The sequence below is a fragment of the Vombatus ursinus genome, unplaced genomic scaffold, assembly GCF_900497805.2.
Source record: "Vombatus ursinus unplaced genomic scaffold, bare-nosed wombat genome assembly UNPS02014818.1, whole genome shotgun sequence".
Lineage (NCBI taxonomy): Eukaryota > Metazoa > Chordata > Mammalia > Diprotodontia > Vombatidae > Vombatus > Vombatus ursinus.
Window position 1 is genome coordinate 56564043 of NW_020954596.1, and position 21496 is coordinate 56585538.

At 36.3% G+C, this 21496-nt stretch overlaps 1 protein-coding gene across 1 annotated transcript in view; it reads right to left on the reverse strand.

Moving 5' to 3' along the window:
• Positions 1 to 19285, reverse strand: part of NFXL1 (nuclear transcription factor, X-box binding like 1) — a 78460-nt gene extending 59175 nt beyond the window's left edge. Inside the window, exons 1-9 of the mRNA XM_027836566.1 lie at positions 19024 to 19285; positions 15428 to 15598; positions 12596 to 12705; positions 9523 to 9656; positions 6601 to 6779; positions 6219 to 6380; positions 5975 to 6075; positions 3369 to 3483; positions 940 to 1064 (exon numbers count right to left, since the gene is read on the reverse strand). Of these exons, the coding sequence (XP_027692367.1) occupies positions 940 to 1064; positions 3369 to 3483; positions 5975 to 6075; positions 6219 to 6380; positions 6601 to 6779; positions 9523 to 9656; positions 12596 to 12705; positions 15428 to 15598; positions 19024 to 19270 (1344 nt within the window). The 5' untranslated portion in view covers positions 19271 to 19285. The remainder of the gene's footprint in view (positions 1 to 939; positions 1065 to 3368; positions 3484 to 5974; positions 6076 to 6218; positions 6381 to 6600; positions 6780 to 9522; positions 9657 to 12595; positions 12706 to 15427; positions 15599 to 19023) is intronic.
• Positions 19286 to 21496: the final 2211 nt, after the last annotated feature.

A 21496-nucleotide genomic window follows, 5' to 3' on the forward strand; every position in this document is an offset into this window, starting at 1 on the left:
GTGTGTGTGTGTGTGTGTGTGTGTGTGTGTGTGTGTGTGTGTGTGTGCTTTCCTGAAATATGATATCCAGGCTTTTTGGTTTGTTCATGGTTTTCAGGGAATCAAATGATTCTTAGATTAACTTTTCTTGACAAGTTATCTGGGTTAGTTATTTTTGATAGAAAACATTTTGCATTTTCTTCTATTTTTTCAATCTTTCAATTTTGCTATTTTGGTATTTCTCATTGTATCATGGAATCAATGAATTCTAATTTTCCATTCTCTTCTTCAGAGAATATATTACTTGAGTAAGAATAATGCTTTTCACTTTCTGTTCTAAGCTCTTTTATTTTTTAAAAAAGAAAAACTCCAAACTTATTAAATTATTATTATTAAATTATTAAATGTCCCTTACATCTAGTTACTTTAACATGTGAATTTTTACCAGAACCTAGCCAGTTAGAGTGAGAACAAAGGGACCATTGCATAATAAGTGTGAAATCTAGGTGCCTCGCAAGCTTATTCACTAACTTTTTATTTAGGTCAAAGCCACAATGTACATATGTAATAGAGGCCTAAAAGTCAAGATAGGACCCAAAACAGGGCAACTCATCCCAAAGTTTCTTGAAATATATAATATATACACTTGAAATATATAATATATACACTGACTGTCCCTTAAAAGAATAAAACAAGGTCCATAAATCCAAGAGAAGCCTAAACTCAAGGAGGAAAAAAAAAAAGCAAAATTATTCTTTGATGACATACTCTTTTGAGTTTTCATACTTTAAAAAAAGAATTACTTCTTACACTATTCACAACCTACTACACGAGGCACCCCTTTCTCTTTTTCTGATTCATAAAATAAAAAAATGGAAATCAGCTTGGGGAAAGAGGGTGCCCAACTCTATACTTTCATTAGGTAACATGTTAAAGTTGTTGGAACAGAAAATGACCAACCTGTCTACATATTTCACAAGGACCTCGATGACAACGCTGTGAACACCTATGAATTCCACATTCAAGCACTTTGTCACAACTATCTCCACAAGTTGGAACATCTTCCGTACAAGGCAAAAAGAACTCTAAATGTAGACAAAAAATCAATGTTAATGACATACGAAGCATTAACAGTACTTACCAAAGTACATATAAATTAGGTCACTTTAAATTATCTCAGAATCCATTAGTAAATATTTCTTTTGAAAATTAAACTGTATAGTTATGCCTTTTTTAAGTTATATAAACACTGAAAGTTATCAGAAAAGGTAGCTTAAGAGAAATCTACTAATGATAATTCCTACAACACTTCATACTTTACATGGTTTCAAAAAACCTATTAGTATCCTAAAGAAACAAAGACAGATAGCCTAATATATATATCAGAAATAAAGTAAGGAAAATGTTACATGTTTAGAAATTTTCAATTGCTATTGGACAATTAGGAATTATTTCAGTTGATAACCCTTCATCACAAGAGATCTGCATTAAATCCAGACAGGAAGGCTTAAAAATCATGTAAGGTAATTATTAAACTAATTCCAACCAGAAACATAAAGAATAGCCACAAAAGTATAACATAAAAATGGAGGTTATTATGGAGGTGAAAGTGGGTAGATTCACAAAATGACAAACCAATAGTTTTAGCATGCCCATGGGCCCTAAGAACAGTCAAGTAGTAGTCTTTCTGGGTCAACTTTCTGGGTCAACTGGGTTAACTTTCCAAGTTAAATTTCTATTGTAAACCATACTAAGAGTCTAGGGTATCAAGTTAAATTTGTTAAGTGTTTGCTCTTAACTAAAACTACAATTAGAGTGGTAGTTATGGATTCACTAAGAGACTATCTGAATCTAAATATAAAATATTCTTTGCATAACTATGGACCTAATTAATTGGAGAAAAATTAACTGCTAAAGATAATTCAAGCTATTATAATAAAAATTAAAATACTACTTAATTTACTAATTCACTGCTAATCAAATTCCTCAAAACATATTTTATAGAGCTAAAAAAAAATTTTTAAGAAGGAACAAAAAGGTTAAGAATCTAAAGGGAAATAATGGAAAATAAAGGGGGGAAGAAAAATAATCTATCAGTACCGTATTTCAAATTGTACTACAAAATGTACATCATTAAAATGACTTGGTACTGGATGGAAAAAAAAAGAGGTTCATCAGTGAAACAGATTAGGTATACAGATACAAATGAACATAATACTATAGTGTTTGATAAACCCAAAGACATCAGTTACTAGGGAAAGGACTATCTGACAAAACTACCAGGCAAACTAGACTAAGATCTGGCAGAAATTATGTTAGACTAACATCACATCACATACCAATATAAGCACTAAATGGATACATAAACTACCTATAAAAAGTCACATCCTAAACAAATCTGAAAACAAGGAAGAAATTACCTTTCAAATCCATGGATAAGGGAAGGTGCAGTTTTAAAAGTATCTAAGCTATCAACAATCATAAGAAAAAAATGCTCTAAATCACTAATAATTAGAGAAGAGAAAATTAAAGCAACTATGACATTCCACCTCAAACTTATCAGACCGGTGAAGAGGAAAATGACAAATGCTTGAGGGACTTTGGGAAAACAGGTACCCTAGTGCACTATTGGTGGAGCAATGGACTGATCCAGTATTTCTAGAAGGCAATATTAAAGTACACACATAAAGTTACCATTACCAGGCCTATACACTAACAAAATCAAAGAAAGATGAAAAGTACAATAACACTTATGACAGCTCTTTTCATCAAAGATAAAAACTGGAAACTAAGGAATGCTCTCCTATTTGGGAATGGCTAAACATATTGTGGTACAGAGATGTAATGAAATATTATTGTTCCATAAGAAATGATGAAAAGGACAATTTCAGAGAAAACATCTCTATGAAGTGATGCAGAGTGAAGTTGAGCAGAACAATTTGTACAATGATCATAGCAAGAGAAAAAACAACTTCAAAAGACTTTATAACTCTGTTCAACACAATGACAAACCACATGTTCCAAAAGAATGATGATGAAACATACCACTTACCTCCCAACAGAAAGATTAAATTAAAAAGTACATAAAGAGATATACATTTGGGGGCATAGATAACGTGGGAATTTGATTTGCTGAACTATGTAGATTATATATGAAGGATTTCATTTTGGGGTGCGTTTTTTTTTTAAATTCAAAAAGGAAATGAACTTTGGTAGCAAGGGATTAATTAAAAACTCCTTGTTTAAAAAAAAAAGACAGAAAAGAAAGAAAAGAAAAAAATACAATGGTAGTCATAAGAGCAGTCTTGTTTGAACCTGCTTCCTCAAGATTATGCTCTGTAAGGTCTTTTTCAGTTCTAATTATTTACATCTAAGTAGCAAACCCTTACTTGATTTCTGACATGGACAGAATCTTTTCCCAGATCGAGGACATTCTCCACAAGCGAGAGGATGACAAACTTGCTCACACGTATGATGTCCACATGGCAATATTTTCCCACATACCTAAAAGAAATGTCATCAGCATCAATGAAGCATTCAATAGACTGATCCCCAACACCATAATAACAAAAACTATCCATCTGACAACCATAAAATGAAAACACAATTTCATAGGACTTAATATTTTTTCAAATAACAGAATTTCTCCTTTATTTGCCTCTTTGACTCAGAATCAATTTTATGATAATACTGTGCTACCCTAACTACAAATGATGCTTTGCAAGCAAAGTATCTGGAGGTTTTAAAAAAAGCACATATACCAAGAAGAAAATACTTATTTGGAGGTTTTTATCCCTCCTCATCAAAATAATCAGCATACTAATTTAGAGAGGTGTCCCTCAAAAAAATCATCAGTAAAATATTAATTTTTTTTTATTTCCTATGAAGTTCTACTCCAAGGACTTATCATCAGGATGCCCCTGAGGTCTTAAAGCTATGACAAAGCTACGGTCCTATCAAGACAGAAAGACTCCAGTATGAACCTGGTAATGAACTGTACATCAAATCTAACAGATCAAAGAGATTTCTCACAAATTTTTAACAAGTGATGAATTTTTTTGGCCACAGCAACTCACAAAGACCATCTAAAATTTTGGTGAGGTTGTGACCCATATTAGTGTACAAAGTATCTATACTAATAAAATGACATCCTGAAGCACTAAAATAAGTTTTTAAGGAGTCCTATGGAATTGAAAATAGGATTCCCATTTGGAGCGAAGTACCTGGATCCAACTCTTGACTCTTATATACTACCTATGTGACCTTAAGCAAATCACAACCACAATGGGTCTCATTTAATCCAAAAACATCGTAAAATTCCAAGAATGTGTGATGACACTAATGAATGAAATGAGAAGTAGAAAATAAATTAGAAATGGGTAATATAGTAAGGTCCTAGCTTTAAAAGTCAGAAGGGAAGTAAAGTTCCCATCTCATTTAAAAGGGAAGTGTAGCCCTCATCCATATTCATCATTGAATTCCAATGGGATAGAAAACAAAAAACTAGAAAAAAGATGGACGAAAATGGAATGATACATTTATCTCAACTGTGAAAGCAAAATTACTTTTTTCTATTAAACAAATATAAAAAAATTAAGATAATGTTTGATTACATCAAGTTTGAAATTTCAATACAACAAAAATACTATGATCAAAAGAAAAACAGAAAATACATATAATGTGCAAATGTGACAGATAAGAACTTGAAATATAAAATCAACAAAGAATGTGAAACATTTAGAATCATAGGTAATTACCAGTCCACAATAGATAAATGGACAAAGAATATTAACATTTTCCAAAAGAAATACAAATTGCTAATAGTCACTTGAAAAACAAATTACTACTAATCAAAGAGATTAAAATAGTTTTGTAACTACTTATTTATAAAATTGGCAAAAGCATTTAAAAAGCAATGAAACTCAATACTACCAGGACTGGAGAGAAACACTTATTCATTATGAGTACAATTGCAAACTGATGTGGTCATTTTGGAAAGCAATTTGGCAAAATGTAGAAAAAGTTACAAAAATAACCACACCATTTTTACTCAGTGATTCCTTTACTGATCATGGAATGTAACCTCAATTTTTTTAAAGGAAAAACTATTAGCTCAAAAGATTTTTCAAAGCACTTTTTTTGTAACTGCAAAAGAGGACTGGATTGGAATCAGAGGACCTGACTGAAATACTTCACTGCTACTTACTAGTTGAGTTTTGGCAAACACTCAACTTCTAGCCTTGCTTTTCTCATCTCAAAAATAAAGTAGATTAAATGGATAGAGCACTGGCCCTGAAGTCAGGAGGACCTGAGTTCAAATCCAGCCTCAGACCAAACACTAGCTGTGTGACCTTGGGCAAGTCACTTAACCCTGATTGCCTCACTTAAAAAAAAAAAAAAGTAGATTATACTAGATAACCTCTTAGGTCACTTCCATTTCTAAATCTAAGATTCTAAATGACTAACAATGAAGGAATGGTTGAATAAATTGTGGTACATACGTGTCATGGAATACTATGACGCAGCTAAGATCATTAAGTATCAAGAAGAGTATGGAAAAACCATTATGCAACTATGTAAAGCAAAAAAAGCAAAGGCAGAAGAACCAAAGCACACATTAACTACAACTAGTTAAGAAAAAAAAGAATCTTGATGGAGATTCAGAGTGACTAAAAAATTGTGACAATTTATGTATTAATAATTTATTTAAATGTAAATAATCAGCAAATCTACTTGGTCATTCTAACACATTCTATGAAGTCTATTATGAATCATTTAACACAAATACTAAAAAAGGCACAGGCCTCCATTAGGGTTCATTCTTATTCCTCAGGAGCTAAGTAAAAGGGAGCTGAAAGAAAGAGTGATTCCCTACCTACCAAGTATCACAGGACACTGGGGGTGGCATTGGTTGCCACTGAGCAACAGAAACTGACAGAAAGCCCACTAGCCCCACAGGAGCCAACTGCTCACAGTTGTAAAGACCCTTACTCACCTGATCACAGTGCCATACTGGACTTGCACAAAGTCTTTCAGCTACCCGTTTGCCACAGACACACTTCTGTTTGCTAATTCGTGGACAGGGTTTACAATTTCCTAAAATCATGATTAGTCAGAACAAGAATATTATAAATTAATTTGAGAATTGATTCTTTTATGTCAGAAGTGTCACATTTTCATAGCTGGCTTTGCTAATTGCCTCATTCAAAACATCTAGCTTATTTAGACATTCCTTTTACCTGCATGACAAGGGTCTTCACAGTTATGCTGCCCACATGACAACTTCCGACCACATGGTTGCTGACAGGACCACTCCTTAGTACTGCACCGGCGAGACACTGGTTTTGCCTTTTTACAGTAGCAAGTAATAGTAACCGTCTTTGGACAGGGAGGGCAAGGACCTAGTTAAATCCAGCAAAAGGACAAAAATGAATACTTAAGTGTGAGATAATATGTTGAACTTTCAATTCATGTTTAATGCTTTCCATATTAACACTTTAGGGATGCTTTTCCATGCTTCTTTAACCAAGATTTAGGTTTTAATGTCAAATTTTAAAATTAATTTTGCATTTTAAAAAAGTAATTAATCAACCATAATAATCAGAACAAAATTAAAGTTACCTGGGTGACAGAGGAGTAAACATTTATGTCCACAAGGAGGCTTAAATTCTCTCTCACACACTTGTCCACATGAGTGAGGCACAAGCCATGGATCCAGTGGTGGATCTTCCACTTTTCCACAATAGCAATAATACCGAGTAGGTGTTTCAGATCGTTTATATTCAAACCTACATTTTGGACTAGAGGAAGGGAAAAGAATTATTAAACTGGACTTTAGTATCCTTTTTCAAAGCAATGTAAGGAGGAAAAGATGAACATAAAACTTCAATTCAACTTACAATGCATTTGCACTGTCATATGCCCCATGATTGTGTAAATAATACCTAAAACTGTTTCAGGATGCCTTTGCATTTGTTATAGACAAAAAACACAACGACAGCAAGAGTTAGAAGACAGAACTAAAATTCCCTACTCTTTGACCCAGAGATGACACTGCTAGGCATATACTCAACAATATCATTAACAAAAAAGAAAAACTATCTATGCCAAAATATTTATGGCAGTACTTTTTGTTGTAGCAAATAAGTGAAAACAAAAAAGATATCCATCAACTAGGGAAGAGCGAAATGAGCTGTGGTACAAGATTATAATCAAACATTACTTTGATATAAGAAATGGCCACTAGGACAAATACAGAGAAGCAGAAAGACTTAAAATAAAATGATGAAATGAAACATTGTAAATGGAAAAAAATAACTGTCACAAAACAAATGAAAATTGATGTTACAAAATTATACAGAATAAGCATGGCCTCAAAGAAAAGATGTGAAGACACCTCCACCTGCTCCTGTGTAAGAGGTCAATTGCATCTAACATTAGATTTTTTTTTCAATGTGTTAATCAGTTTTAAAGAAATTTTTCTCTTCCTCTTTTTAAATTTCTTTAAAATTCTTTCTTAGAAGGTTCTCTGGAAGGGAAGGGAGAGATACAGAAAAAAATCTAGGTGCTGTAAAAAAAAAAGATAGCAATAAAAAAAATCACTTTCTTAAAAAAATTGTAATTATACAATAATGTATTTTCATAATGACCCGGAGTAAAAGAAAATGTATGCTCTGGATCTGTGATGTCATCTGAATAGTAACTTCCACTCAATAAAAACACAAAGAATTTTTAAAAGATTTCCATTCAAAACAGTTAAAATAAAAAACTATCATAATTTAAAAGGTGATTTTATGACAGAAAAAAATGACAATACAGCATTCTTCTTTAAAATGGGTATGTAAACGTAACAGAGCATAACTGGGACAAATAGGAAAAGTTCAGAGACGTTTGGGAAGATGTCTCTGAAATAATGCCAAGCAGTCAACGGGATTGAGATAACATGTGTAATGGTCACAATAATGGCACACAAAACAAATTAAAAGCCATCAGAATTCAAATTATGTAATAAATCATCTTGATTCCAGAAGGTTGATGAAACAGACCAGGAGAGGGGCAGCAGACTAAGGTCTTCCATCCATTGCTGCATACTTTGTCAAATAAGACTGATGTGTCTGCTTGTTTTCTTAGCTGTTTTTCTTGATGTAAAAAAGCATTAATAAAAAAATTTTCTTAAGAAGCTAGCTTCAATTACCTGCAATATTCATTTAGATTAAATACTTCAACCCTTGGCAAAGCTACAAAATTGATAATCTACTGAGCCAAAACAGAACAAAACAAAAAGACATATTTCTATCATCCCAAGAACTTAGTACACCATTTTTGGATAACCCCACAGAGCAATGGCTTTGGAGTCAGACGACACGGGTCCAAATCCAACCTTCGAGATATGAAGTCGGGCAAGTCTTGTCTGTTTCCTCCACTATAAAAATGAGGGAGCTAGACAAGACAGCCTCCAATGTTTCTTCAAGCTCAAAGTCTATCACCTCCTAAAAAAGATCTTATCCCAAAGGATCATCGCAAAATTGCATCCCCTGAATAATGATTTACATTTATATTAAAATTCTTCAAATAATTCTCCTTGGCTAATTAAAAAAAAACAAAAAACCTCCATCACTCCCTCGAACTATTCAGACAAGGATGCTGCTAAGACTAGTACTATCAGCAGCTGAGGGGCATCTGACCAAACCATCAGATGAATGAAAGTACTCCTGACTTGTTATCTAAAGGACAAGAGCTGAAAACTATCTGTTACTGACATACCAAAAATCAAATGCAATTATACCTATTGGTTGGTCAAAAGCAAGCTAGCATGGCAAATCTGTGTAATGCAAAAACAAATGTCAATAAAAATCCATTAAAAAAAAAGCAAACCTTAAAAACAAAGAGTATCAAATTTTTAATCTAACTTTTTTGTCTAAGTAAAGCCCCACCTTGTCTCAGAAATGAGAAAATTATCTGACTCATCACCAGTTAGTCAGCAAGCATTCATTAACTACTATGTTTGAGGCACTGTGCTAAGCACTAGAAATGCAAAGAAAAGCAAAAGCAAAGTCCTTACTCTTAAGAAATTCACATTCTAATGAGCAAGACGACATGCAATTAACTAGGCACACAAAAGTATATATGCTACAAATGGAAGGTAATCTCAAAGGGGACTAGGCCTCAGGTAGAACCAAGAAAGGTCTCCTGCAGAAGGTGGCATTTGAACTGAGTCTTAAAGGGAACCAGGAAGAAGGATATTCCTGGCTCAACAGACATCCCAGTATAAATGCAGAGATTTAGGATATAAAAGTGTGGGAGGTGAAGAAAGGAATTTTTTCCAATTGTGACTTAAAATGGTTTCTCCACAAGGGAAATTTAATTTATTTAATTATTATTAATTAAAATTATTCTTATTTAATTTAATTATTATTAATTAAATGACTATCACAAGCTTTGAGATCACAAAGTTCACCTGTAAAAATGTAAAATTTGAAATTATGACTTCTTAACAATTTTTATTACTTTCAACTAAACATTTCCAATAGAACAAATGCCTACCAAGGCCACGGATAGTCTCTTTTTCCAAAGTCATCATCTGTCAAAGGCGAAGACACAAGGAACAGGCTGTCTTTGGCCCACTTTTGAATACAGGGCATGTGAAATATACAGAAACATCCTGAACAGCTCCAAACCTAAGACAAAAATTCATCAAAAATTAAAATTAGGCAAGAATATGGATTCTTCTTGGTAAGAGAAACAAACCAATAAATGAGTTCCTGCTCTACCCATCTCCTAGGATAGTTGAAAGAATATGAAATGAGAAAGTGACTTGAGAGGCATTTAATGATTGACAAATAATAAAGCATTTTTCACCAAAAGCCACTTAGGAAAACTAAATTCTCCATCACATCTACGGTCTTTTATGCCCTAATCCTTAGAATTCCATAAAGCAACCGGTAAAGTATTACTTAATGATGACACTGTTGAAAACATCAGCAAAATACTTTAAACATTCTGATCAAAGTCACAATGTTCAAATTAAGATTTCCTTCAGTTGGCAGAAAAATGGCAGCAATCCATTAATGGGAAAAGTCAACAGATTAAATGGGGCCAGATGGACCATCCATATAGATGGCCTTAAGATGCAGAATTTATTGGATTTCTACTTTTATTACAACAGAATACACATACCTATAGGCAGGGGCAGTTTTATTTTTATTTTTTCTCTGCCACCACCAAATATCCTACATACCAACTCAAATCCAGAGGCAAATCTGAGGGGATAAGGCTAGTGGTAGCAAGGGGAATGGATAAAACATAAATCCTACAGGGAAATTATCTTCTCTTCCTTCACCAGCAGGAAAAACAGGCCAATCAATGGCCAAGGACCACAAAGGTATAGCAAGGGGATATCCCACCCTTACTGTTATTTAACTCTTATATCTTTCCTCCCCCAACCCATCAATAAACAGACTCATAGCCCATGTAACCATAACCTGGGACTAAGTGCCCAGAAAGATCCTGTTCCCACTCTTAGCAAGTAGGGAGGATGAGAAAGGGGAAAATGCTCACTGCTTAGAATACAGAGATATATACTGGCATCCTAAATTAGAACTCAATGTCTTTTCCATAGAAAACATTGTTTAAAATGGTAGTTAAATTTTTTTGGTTTTCCATTTTTAAAAAATCTTAAATTTAACTAACACCAAATAATAACCATAACAACAAAAATAGTAAGAATTGACATTTCTATAGTGATCACTATGTGCCCTATAAGCATTGTGCTAAGCACTTTACAATTATTATCTCATTTGATTCTCACAACAACCCTGGGAGGTAGGTGCTAGTATTAACTAAGGCAAACAGGGTTAAGTTATCTGCCCAGGGTCTTAAGTCTTTCAGAATTCTACAATGCCTACAAGTCTACAATGTTGTTGCTATTATGTAAATTCTTCTCCTAGCTCTGCACACTTCACTTTTCATCAGTTCACACAAATCTTCCCAGGCTTCTTTAGAAATTGTCCCTTTTGGCACTTCTTCAATAATATTCCATAATTCGTACACTGTGATTTGTCAGTCATCCCAAGTGATAGTGACCTCTTGGTTTCCAATTTTTTGTCATTACAAAACAGCTGCTATATTTTTTTCATATGGCTTTTGACAGACTGGATGTCTTCCTTTGAGGAACTGCTTGTTCATATGCTTTGACCATTTATGTACTGAGGTATGACTCTTGTTCTTATATGTTTGAATCAGTTTCTTAAATATTCTTAATTAACTTGGATATCAGACTTCTGTCAAAGAAATCTGTTGCAAAGGGTTTTCCCCCCAGTTAACTGTTTCCCTTCCAATTTAACTATTAATTTTTTTGTGTAAAAACTATTTAGTGTAATCAAAGATTTCCATTTATCTTCTGTGATCCTTTCTATCCCTTATTGGGTCATGAACTATCTACAGGTTAGCAATAGGTACTTCCTTCCTTGTTTCACTAGTGAAATTGTTTAAAATTGTGACATTTTCTTTCTAGGCCATTGTATCAATTTGGAACTTATTCGAGTTCACAGTGAGATGTAGGCAACCTAATTTTAGCCATTCTGCTTTCCAGTTTTCCTACCAATTTATGATTCGTGCCTCTGAAGTTAAGGTCTCTGGGTTTATCAAATGTTATGCTACTGTGTTTGTTTGCTTCTGTAGAATACAGAGCTAATCTGTTCATTGATTTCTCTATTTTTTAAACAATACAAAATAGTTTTAATGATCCTTGAGATTTGTAGCATAATTTTGAAATATGGGTGGTAGTTAAGATTGTATAATAATTAAACTTCTGGTCCATCATTATTAGTAATAATAATAATGATAATAAGCTAGTATTTGTATAGTGCTTCAAGCACAATACACACTATCTCATTTGATCTTCCCATCAATACTGAGAGTAGGTACTATGATTATCCTCATCTTACAGATGAGAACACTGAAAGAGGTTAAATGATTTGCCCAGGGTCACTCAGCTCCTAAATGTCTGAGGCTGGATTTGAACTCAGGTCTTCCTGATTCTAAGTCTAGCACTCTGCACTGTACCACCTGGCTTCCTCAACATTATAGATTGTGGACTGACTTGGAAAAAAGTATGTTCTACTTTCCAAACAACTGACTTACCTATGAATTTAAGGATCAAGTATTTTTTCAAACATTGGAGGTTGCCCATACATTATTGGAAGATTTTGCCATTTTAGGATTCTTGAATTCCCTAAAATGGGAAGAGCTCCCTTTACTGTACTCATATACAAGAAAATACTTTTCTCCTAGATTGTAAACTACTTGAGGTCAGGGACTATCCGATTTCATCTTTGTATTCCTAGTGCTTTCCCTATCATAGGTACCTAAATATTTGTCATTAAAATTAATGTTAGACGAAAAGGAACTCTAATAATGCTAAATCCACAAATTCATATGGGCAATTCAAGAATAATTTTGAATGGGTTTTTTTACCTCTTAAAATATGTTCAACACAAAAAACTGACTATATTTTAAATTTTCCAAGTTCACTGGTATTTTTAATCTTTTAAGAAGATGAAAAATAAATAGTAAACATACATAAAAACTATTCACAGATAGATACGAAGAAACTTACTGCTTGGTTTCTTTTTACTGAAGCAATACAAATTAAGCATGTCATAGCCCCCGATTGAAAAGCTTCATTTATATATTGTCTGGTCCGTTCCAATTCATGCATATCTCCATCTTAAAATGAAATAAAATTGACATTTTTAAGTACCCAGAATTTTCCAAAATGTCTATTCAAATATCCAGAAACTTAATTTGTCTAAAATAGAAAAACCAAGCAAAAAAGACCTCTGAGATGTCACATAGATCAATGACTTGAGAAGCCCTTCATTTAAACCCAGCAGAATCTCTTTATTCTTACCTCAGACACAATTTTAAACACAAGCTTTGTTATAGGGTTTCTAAGCCAGCAAATCTTACACAAGAAACAAATTTAAAACTGTGGAAAAAAGCTAGGGAGAGGCACTCTTATAGTAGTAAAAAGGGATTGACAGCAAAGAAGGAGAGGAAAAAAAACACTGGAAGAGCTCAAAAAGCAGAGCAAACTGGGGCCCACTGAGTACAGGGCCAAACAGACCTATCTCCTTCTTTCATAACAAAGAGGGTCACCCTAGAAAGCACAGTATAGTAAACAATGTTCATAACAAAATCCTTGATTAACGGAAAAAGTCACATTATTACACTCTATTTAAGAAAATAAAAGTATGTGATAAAATTTTATCTTTCTAAATATAAACATCATGTAAACTTTAAAAGTTTGTGCTTTAAAAGGTTAAACTCTCAGCTATCTATAATTTATTCCCCAAAAGAAAATGTACTGCATAAACCAGTCACTCTCAAAATGCCATCATGTTTCCAAAAATCGCAAAAACATTTTATTACCAACACATAATACAGGATATTAATTTAAAAGTTAAATTATCTTCCCCAAAGAGGAGAGACTGAGTGTCTTAAGTGCTAATTACATCATAAAATCACATAAATGAAAACTCACTCTAACAACTATAAGACATCCTTGGTCATGAATATTTCATTAAAATAAGTATTAATTTTTTTTAAATTGTCAGCCAAGGATTTCTCTGAAAGCCTCATTAAGGTTAAGCTTTTCTGATACAAATATAATCCACCAAAAAGGATCACTATACACAAGCAACTTTCCAACAAGACTAAAGAGAAATTTATTTTCATTCCAACCAAGGTCAGGCCACAGCAAAGACCCAGGCCTAGTTATCTTTTATATGATTTACAAACAACTACTGATCCCATGAATTAGAAGTTCCTGTGTTCTCGCTTCATCACAAATTTTCTATACTCCTGAAGTCACTGAACCACTTAAACTAAACTACAGCTTACAAGGATTTCAATCATAAAGGGAAAAAAAGGACTAGCATTATTAGAATAGTCATCAACTAACAAAAATTTGCTAATTTCAGCTTTAGAGTCAAAGGAGGTCCCATGTCCAACGCCTCCTTATTCTACAGAAGAAACCGAGGCCCAAAGAGGTTAAAGGACTTTGCCTAAGGTCACACAGCTAGTATCCTAGGTGGTATTTTAACTTTTTTCCCTGACTCCAAAATCAGTGCCTATCCTATCAACTACAAACCACTGAAAGACAGTCCTATTACAAAGAATCAAATTGCTTTGAGAGACCCCTAGTATATCCATTTATTTAGAGAAATAACAATTATGATTGTATTCTGGCTTCCACTTGCATTAAGGCGAATATTCAGATTTCTATGGATCTTTGAACAGATCTGAGGTGGAGGAAGTTTGATTACAATGACATTATAAAAGAAAGTAACAGTTATCCTGAAAACAACATAAGAAGAAATAAGCTAACACTACAAGGCTCTTGGGGATCCACTGACACTGCCAACCATTTCCCACTTTTTGAACTTCTCTTTTCACTTGGCTTCTCTGATGCTGTTTTGTCCCAGTTCTCTCTGCCTGGGCCTTTGGTCTTCTTTGCTAGTTCTTTCTCCTTCTGTTGTTCCCTAAATGCAGGCTACAGTTTTTGTCTTGGACCCTTTCGTCTTCTCACTGCATTCTTTCCCTTAGTTACTGCATCTATTCCTAGAGCTTCAACTACCACAACTATGTACAGTTTCAGCCCTGACCTCTGTCCTGAATTCCATAGTGCATTTTCATTGCCTACTAAATTCAAATTTCAGGTAAGAGTATCTAGAAGACCTCTCCAGAGCCCTTCCTCAAATTCTATCAAAACTGCAACAACCCTTTTTGCCACACTCTTGCATACCAAACATATCAATTTATATACAGTACATATCTGAAATGAGACTCTCTAGCCTTCTCCCAATAGAGTGAATAAAAAACAAGTTCATGTTAACAGGATATGAGAGTATCCCACACAAACCTTAAAATATACCATGAGGCAAAAAATTTATTGAAGTTATAAATTAAGAGACAAATAAAAGGCATAAATAACAATGAGAAATGAATACTAATTCCAAGACACATTGAACATAAGACACAGAAAGAAAAGGCACCAGAACAAAAATCCAAAAGGGACAAAGTCCACAAAGTTTAGTCAAATGACAAAGAAAGAATACAAAAAAGTTCAGGAACCACAGCAGTGACTCAGAGAGAATCAAACTTTGCAAGGTCACCCTAACGTTCTATTGAAATTTATCCCACAAGAGCAAGAAGAAGAGTCAACATAAAATATAAGGGGGAAAGCCAGAGCTATGATTCTTCTATTTGTTTCACAGCCAGCTCAGGGCTCAACTTTAAAAAGGGAGAATGGCCTGGCCTACCATATTAATGGGAACCAAAAGGCAAACTCTTCAGATGTAAGCCTCACATACAAGTCATCTGTCACCACATATCACAAGTTTAACTTTGTCAACCACAAAAAAACACAAAATTTTAGATTTTTTACCTATCTGACTAGTATACGTTATAAATGTTTTGTCAACAATTTTCCCCTGCTTTCCTTCAGTATCTTCATCTCCTTCTTCCTCAGAGGAACTAAAGTGATCTTCAATGAGTTTTTTTGCTGCTGCTTGATTAGCCTTCTTGATTTCCTCAAACTTCCTCTGTGAAATTAGTTCTGTTGAAAAGAACAAACTGATTTTTAATTTCTATAAAACATGTTCAAGTAGTAAAGCACAAGTTATAATATAGAAGTTAGTTTTTATCATATTAAAAAAGTCATTTTTGCAAAGTTGTCCTTCACCAAAATCCCAGAACTTCTGCTAGAGTATCTATATCTTTTTACGGCATTTGATTACATTTATTGCTCTTCAATAGAAAACATTCACTTTTGTAAAACACAAATGTTTCTATAATAATGTCCTTCAAAAAGAATTACTAAGTGAACCAAAGAAATAACAATGTTACAAAGAAAGTCTTTTCACACACACACACACACACACACACACACACACACACAAATTGGCAAAAAAGAGTTCTCTAGAATAATATGAAAAACACTGAACTGGAACTATACCAAAAATTTTTTTCACATATCCATAAATGTAAAAGAATAAAGTGTATAGTGACTTCCCTCTGAAGGAAAATTAAATTTCAAAAAATGTTAATGATACAATTTCAGAGCAGTTTAACATTACTTCTAAACTTCAACTACAAATTTTTACATTGTAACAAAATAGGCACCAATTTCATTTGTGACATGTTAAAAACTGTCAAAAATCTGCAAAAAAATTTTTTTTTACCATTTTTACATTTACCTTATTAAAGCAACTGACTTTCAAATACTTCCAATCCAATCCCATATATGGATTTTCAATAGAGAACTTAGTTCTAGCTTCAATTATTCAATAAGCAATATCAGGCACAGCACTGATAGGTGATGAGGTAAATACAAAAGAAATATAAACCAAGATACCTAGCATATTAGAGCCAGTTTTCCTTTTTTTCCTAGAGAATGCTCAAAGAATGTCAACTTTCTTAGCACTGACTTGATTTATTAATGAAATAAATCTGTTGGAACTGTAGATTGTGGACTGAAGATAAGAATTTTTTGTTTTTAATTAGCCACTTCCTTAGGGTTTTACTGTTTACATCATTCGTTTGGATACTTAATCATACATTTTCATGAGTATATACGTCTTGTCATCCCTGAGATAAACTCCTTAAAGGCAGGAACAATATTTTATATTTCTAGTGCAAGGATGAAACTTATTATTTGGTGAATTAGTGCAAATAATTGAGCATTTACCAGCTTAGCATTCACTGTGGGCCTGCCACTGCATATAAGGACCCTTTATTTCTATCTTATTGCCTATTTTAGTTAATGTAAAGCAGTCTTGGAGTCAAGAACACAAGGATTTAAGTCCTGCCATTGATACATACTAGCAATGTGACTAACCTTAACCTTTCTGAGTGCCCAAGACATCCTCTAGATACAGTAAGTTTCAGATGAGCTGCTCATGTCTATGAGGACATCTCTATAAGGGACAAGGAGTTCCCTATAAAGGGCCATTAAACAAAACAAAACAAAACAAAAAAACAAGCTTTAGGCCACAGTTTAAAAAATATCTGAAAACTTTATAAAGAAAAAATGGTACTCAACCTGGTTGTCTGAGAACCTTTGGATAAAGGGAAGGAAACCATTACAAGGATCATCAAAAGATGCAGGACAGGAAATAATTTACAAAGGGCTTTAAAATTTGCAAAGCACTTTACATAAGGAAAACTAATACTTAGTAAGGAAAAACAAATGTCATCAATTCAATTAAACACTAAGAATATCTTAGAGATAAAGAAAATTAAAAGACTTCAATGAGTGGATAAACAAAAATCTTTATTTCTAAATATGAGTGAAAAATTTATCTCAAACTTTAAAAAGTATCTTTCCTACCACAGTATAGACACAGTAACATGACCATTTAAAGTCATCAAGGTCAATATAATACTCTTAGGATAATTCTCTCAATTATCCATGTTCCAATTAGTCGTTTTCTTGATTACAAATACTTTTAATCTACCATCCCACCACTATTCACAGGTTCCCAGGCTATGTCCTACAGCTATTCAAATAGTGTGCTCAGGTGATAAAAACTAATTTTAATGCTAGCTCAGTGAGGATCTCCGATTTCTTTGGCAGAGGGACCCCTAAAGCATCTTAGACATGGATGACAATCCTCCTACATCTTACTACTGATCTTTAAAAGTTGCAGTGGCCTATAAACTCATTATTTCAATCTGGGGATAAACATTTACACAGTCCTTCCTAAAAGCCCATACTCACTGCCTTTCCAAGTCGGTAGAACCGGTTGTACATTAGAAAAGCCCTGAAGAACCCAGGATTACCTCTAAACACAGTAAGCCATCAGAAAAGATGCTTATCATGGTATGAATGTATAGTCGAGAACTTTTAATATTAGCCTAAGAAAAAATATGCTGAAAAAAAATGCATTCTAAAACCTAACAAATTACTCTTATATCCCATGCATTGCTGCTATTCACTGCTACTGAAGAGATTATTTGGGGATTGAGTGCAGCCTGTAGAATGTTTAGAATCTACTAAAATGCCACAAGTAAATTCTTCACTATTTTAGGAGTAATTCAGTTTTTTTGTTCACACATGTCCAACCCTTTGTGACCCCATTTGGGGTTTTCCTGGCAAGGATACTGGAGTGGTTTGCCATTTTCTTCTCAAGCTCACTTTACAAATGAGGAAAGTAAGGTAAATAGGGTTAAGTGACTTGTCCAGGGTCACACTGCTAGTAAGTGTCTGAGGCCAAATTCAAACTCAGAAAGATAAGTCTTACTGACTCCAGGCCTCGCACTCTATCTATCCACTGGGCCACCTAGCCGCCCTATTTTAGGAATAAAGCTTTTCATTTGTTCACTCCTCAAAGTCTTTTTATTTTCTGTATCTCTAAAATATTCCTAGGGTCTCCCTGAGTTTAAATCTCCGGGCTCAGCTAGAGGTTGGACAAACCCGATACTGTTACAGCAACTATTAAACTGAGGTCCTTCAATATACTTTTTAAAAATATTTTGGTAACTATTTCAATAATCTCGGTTACCTTTGTAATCTTATGCATTTTATTTTAGGCATTTACAAACATGATTCTGAGAAGGAACACAGGCTTCACCAGAATGCCTGAATTCACCAGAATGCCGAATTCACCAGAATGCCAAATTCACCAGAATGCCAAAAAGCACCCACGGCAGAAAAAAAGGTTATAGTTGTATAGTTGTATCCAGAAAAAAAAGGTGCCGCGTAACACGGGGCCACTAAGCAGATTGAGGGAATTGAGCTGGGGGGGGGGGGGGGAGAAAAGGAGAGGAAGAAGAGAGGAGAGAAGAGAAGAGAAGAGAAGAGACCGCCCCCCCTCCTTCTCTGCAAAGAGACACACATCTGCAACGAGGTTCGGGGGGCTCAGCCTAGAAGCCCCACGACAGGGTATTCGCCACGAAGGTGGAGAAGCGTTTCAGACCCAAAGGCACAGATGTTCGGAGGTGCATGCGATGGCAATTCTGGGGGAGGAGCGAGGGGCTCACCATTGGCCGTGGGTGCCGGACGCGCCTCTGCTCGAGGGATGCTGCCGGGCGGGCCCCAGGCAGGGGAGAGGGCCGCAGCGCCCCCAGCCCCTCTGCCCGGCCCGGGCCGGCTGCCGGCTCCCGGGGCTCCGCTGCCCCGCCCGCCTCCGCCGCGGGGCTGGACTCCATTCCCCAAGGCCGGGGCGGGGAACGCCCGGCCTCTCGCGCGGCCTCTGCCTCCGGCCACCTGGCGCCAAGCCGCTTCCATCCCTGCCGAGAGAAGAAGCGAGGAGTGAGAGCCGGGGAGGCTGGGACAGACCCCCACCCCGAGAAGCAGAGGGCCGGGGAAGGAGCCGCCGCCGCCCTGCAAGCGGCCACGTCGCCCTCCCGAGCCGCGTCGGGAGGCACCGGGGTCTGTGGTGCTACGGAATCACGCGACGAGGGTGATGGACTGAAGAGAAAGGGGCCGCCTCAGGGCTCCGATACGAGCCGGGCACCAGAGGGCGAGCAAACCTGGAGACACGAACCCTCCACCCACGCCAGCCCAGCCCAGCCCAGGGACCGGCTCCGAGCGGCCGCTCAGCCCGCCAGCCTCGTTCGATCCCGCGGCCGACGCACACCCCTAGCAGAGAACTACGTCTCCTTACCGGCAGCGCCCGCCCCTGACCCCGCCCCCCTACCGACTACAACTCCCAGCGGGCACTGTGGCTGGGCGCGTGGCAAAAAAGGTCCGCTTCCTCTTTTCCTTCCGAGCGGGGTGTAGCCGCATGTCCTCGAGAGAAGGATACGCCGAGGATGGTGCCGTCCTTTGAACTACAAGTCCCAGCATACCCTGGAGTTCCCGGCAGCGCGTAGTAGAGACTAGAGACGAAGTGCTAGGAAGGCGGGGGGAGGGGGGAGGAGAGTCATGATGATGATGATGAATGCTAGGTCTTCTTCAGCTATCCCTAGGTTCCCCAAAGCCGAGCTTGGTGCCAGGCTTCACTGGCGGGCCTTTTGAAAGATGTTCGTCCACCATGACACCTGGCACCGGGCCAGGCTTTGGGAGGGCGATTTCAAGATGAGTGAAAACATATGGTATGAAGTGCTCACCTCTGCTGGCGTTTATGGCCCTACTCTAGGAGGGGGGGGAGGGGAAGGAGAGGGACAGAAAAAAGCACATTAGGTTTAGGAAGGGCTTTGACAAACTAACGTCCATAGGAGGGCAAAAAAGGGTAAAAGCGTGTAAACCTTACCTACTGCGGATGGCGTGAAAGAACTGGGACTGTCCACAGCAAAGATCTGGAGCATGGCTGCCGAAGGAAGGCCACAGCCCAGATTCCTGGTGTATGTTCCCCACCCCCACTCCTTTTTTTTCCCATCAATTCTGCAGATATCCGATCTGCTATGGCTCCCACAGATTTGCTCTCAGGAGAGCCGCCTGTAGTAGTGAGGGGTAATGTCCTTCCCCAATACCATCAGTTGTCTCCCACAGTTTATATGTAAAGGAGATTATGAATGTTTTGCCCAACCCTAGGAAGCACTGAATGAAAGTTGCAAAGAGTCAAATTTTGGCATCTGGTAAGCCAACATTTCCTAACAGAGCTGTCCTGGAGAGCCGAGTTGTGTAATTCTTTGTATCCCCAGGGCCCATCACAGATTAATCATCCTAAAGTGTTGGTCTGACCATGTTACTCCTCTATTAAATAAACTCCAATGACTTCCTATCTTCTCCAGGATCAAGTATATAATCCTCTGTTCGGCATTCAGAAACCTTCATAACCTGGCCCCCTCCTACCTTTCCAGTCTTCTTATCCCTTACACCCCATCATTTAACTCTTCCATGCAGTGATACTGACCTCTTTGCTATTCACATCACACAAGACTCCATTTCCTGACCATTTTCATTGGCTGTCCCTCATGCTTGGAATTCTCTTAAACTAAAATCTCTCCTGCAAGAAGTCTTTTTTGATCCCACTATCTCCAATTTATCCTGTATTTTATATTCTTGTTTGTGCATGGTTGTTTGCGTGTTGTCTCGCCAAGTAGACCGTGAGCTCCTTGAGACCAACAATCCTTAAACTTTAATTCACTTTGAAAGATATTGACTGTACACTTTATTCAACCATAAGGTGAAAATGCCTCTTTCAGACTTAGAATAGCAGGTGTTGAAAGATATAAATCCTTTCTGTCCTGAGTGACCTACATTTGCATATGAAAAGATCAGGAATACAGCTGAAAAGTAAGTTGAAACTATGACCAGCTTCTGGTCCACTCATTAAATAGGACTAGGGGAGGAAGCTTAGAATTTAAAAACTGGGACACTCAAATTTCAGAGCTATTTGTTAATTATTAGGTAAATGACCATTGTATGAGTTTTTAGCCTAACCTGCAGAGCTGAAAATTTGGAAAGTGTACTGACTAGTCACCGTGTCCAGTCTTCTACTGTCATCTTCTTTCATCTGGACTGCCTCTCAGTTTATACACCTCTCTGCGTCTTGCTCAGGGAACTAAT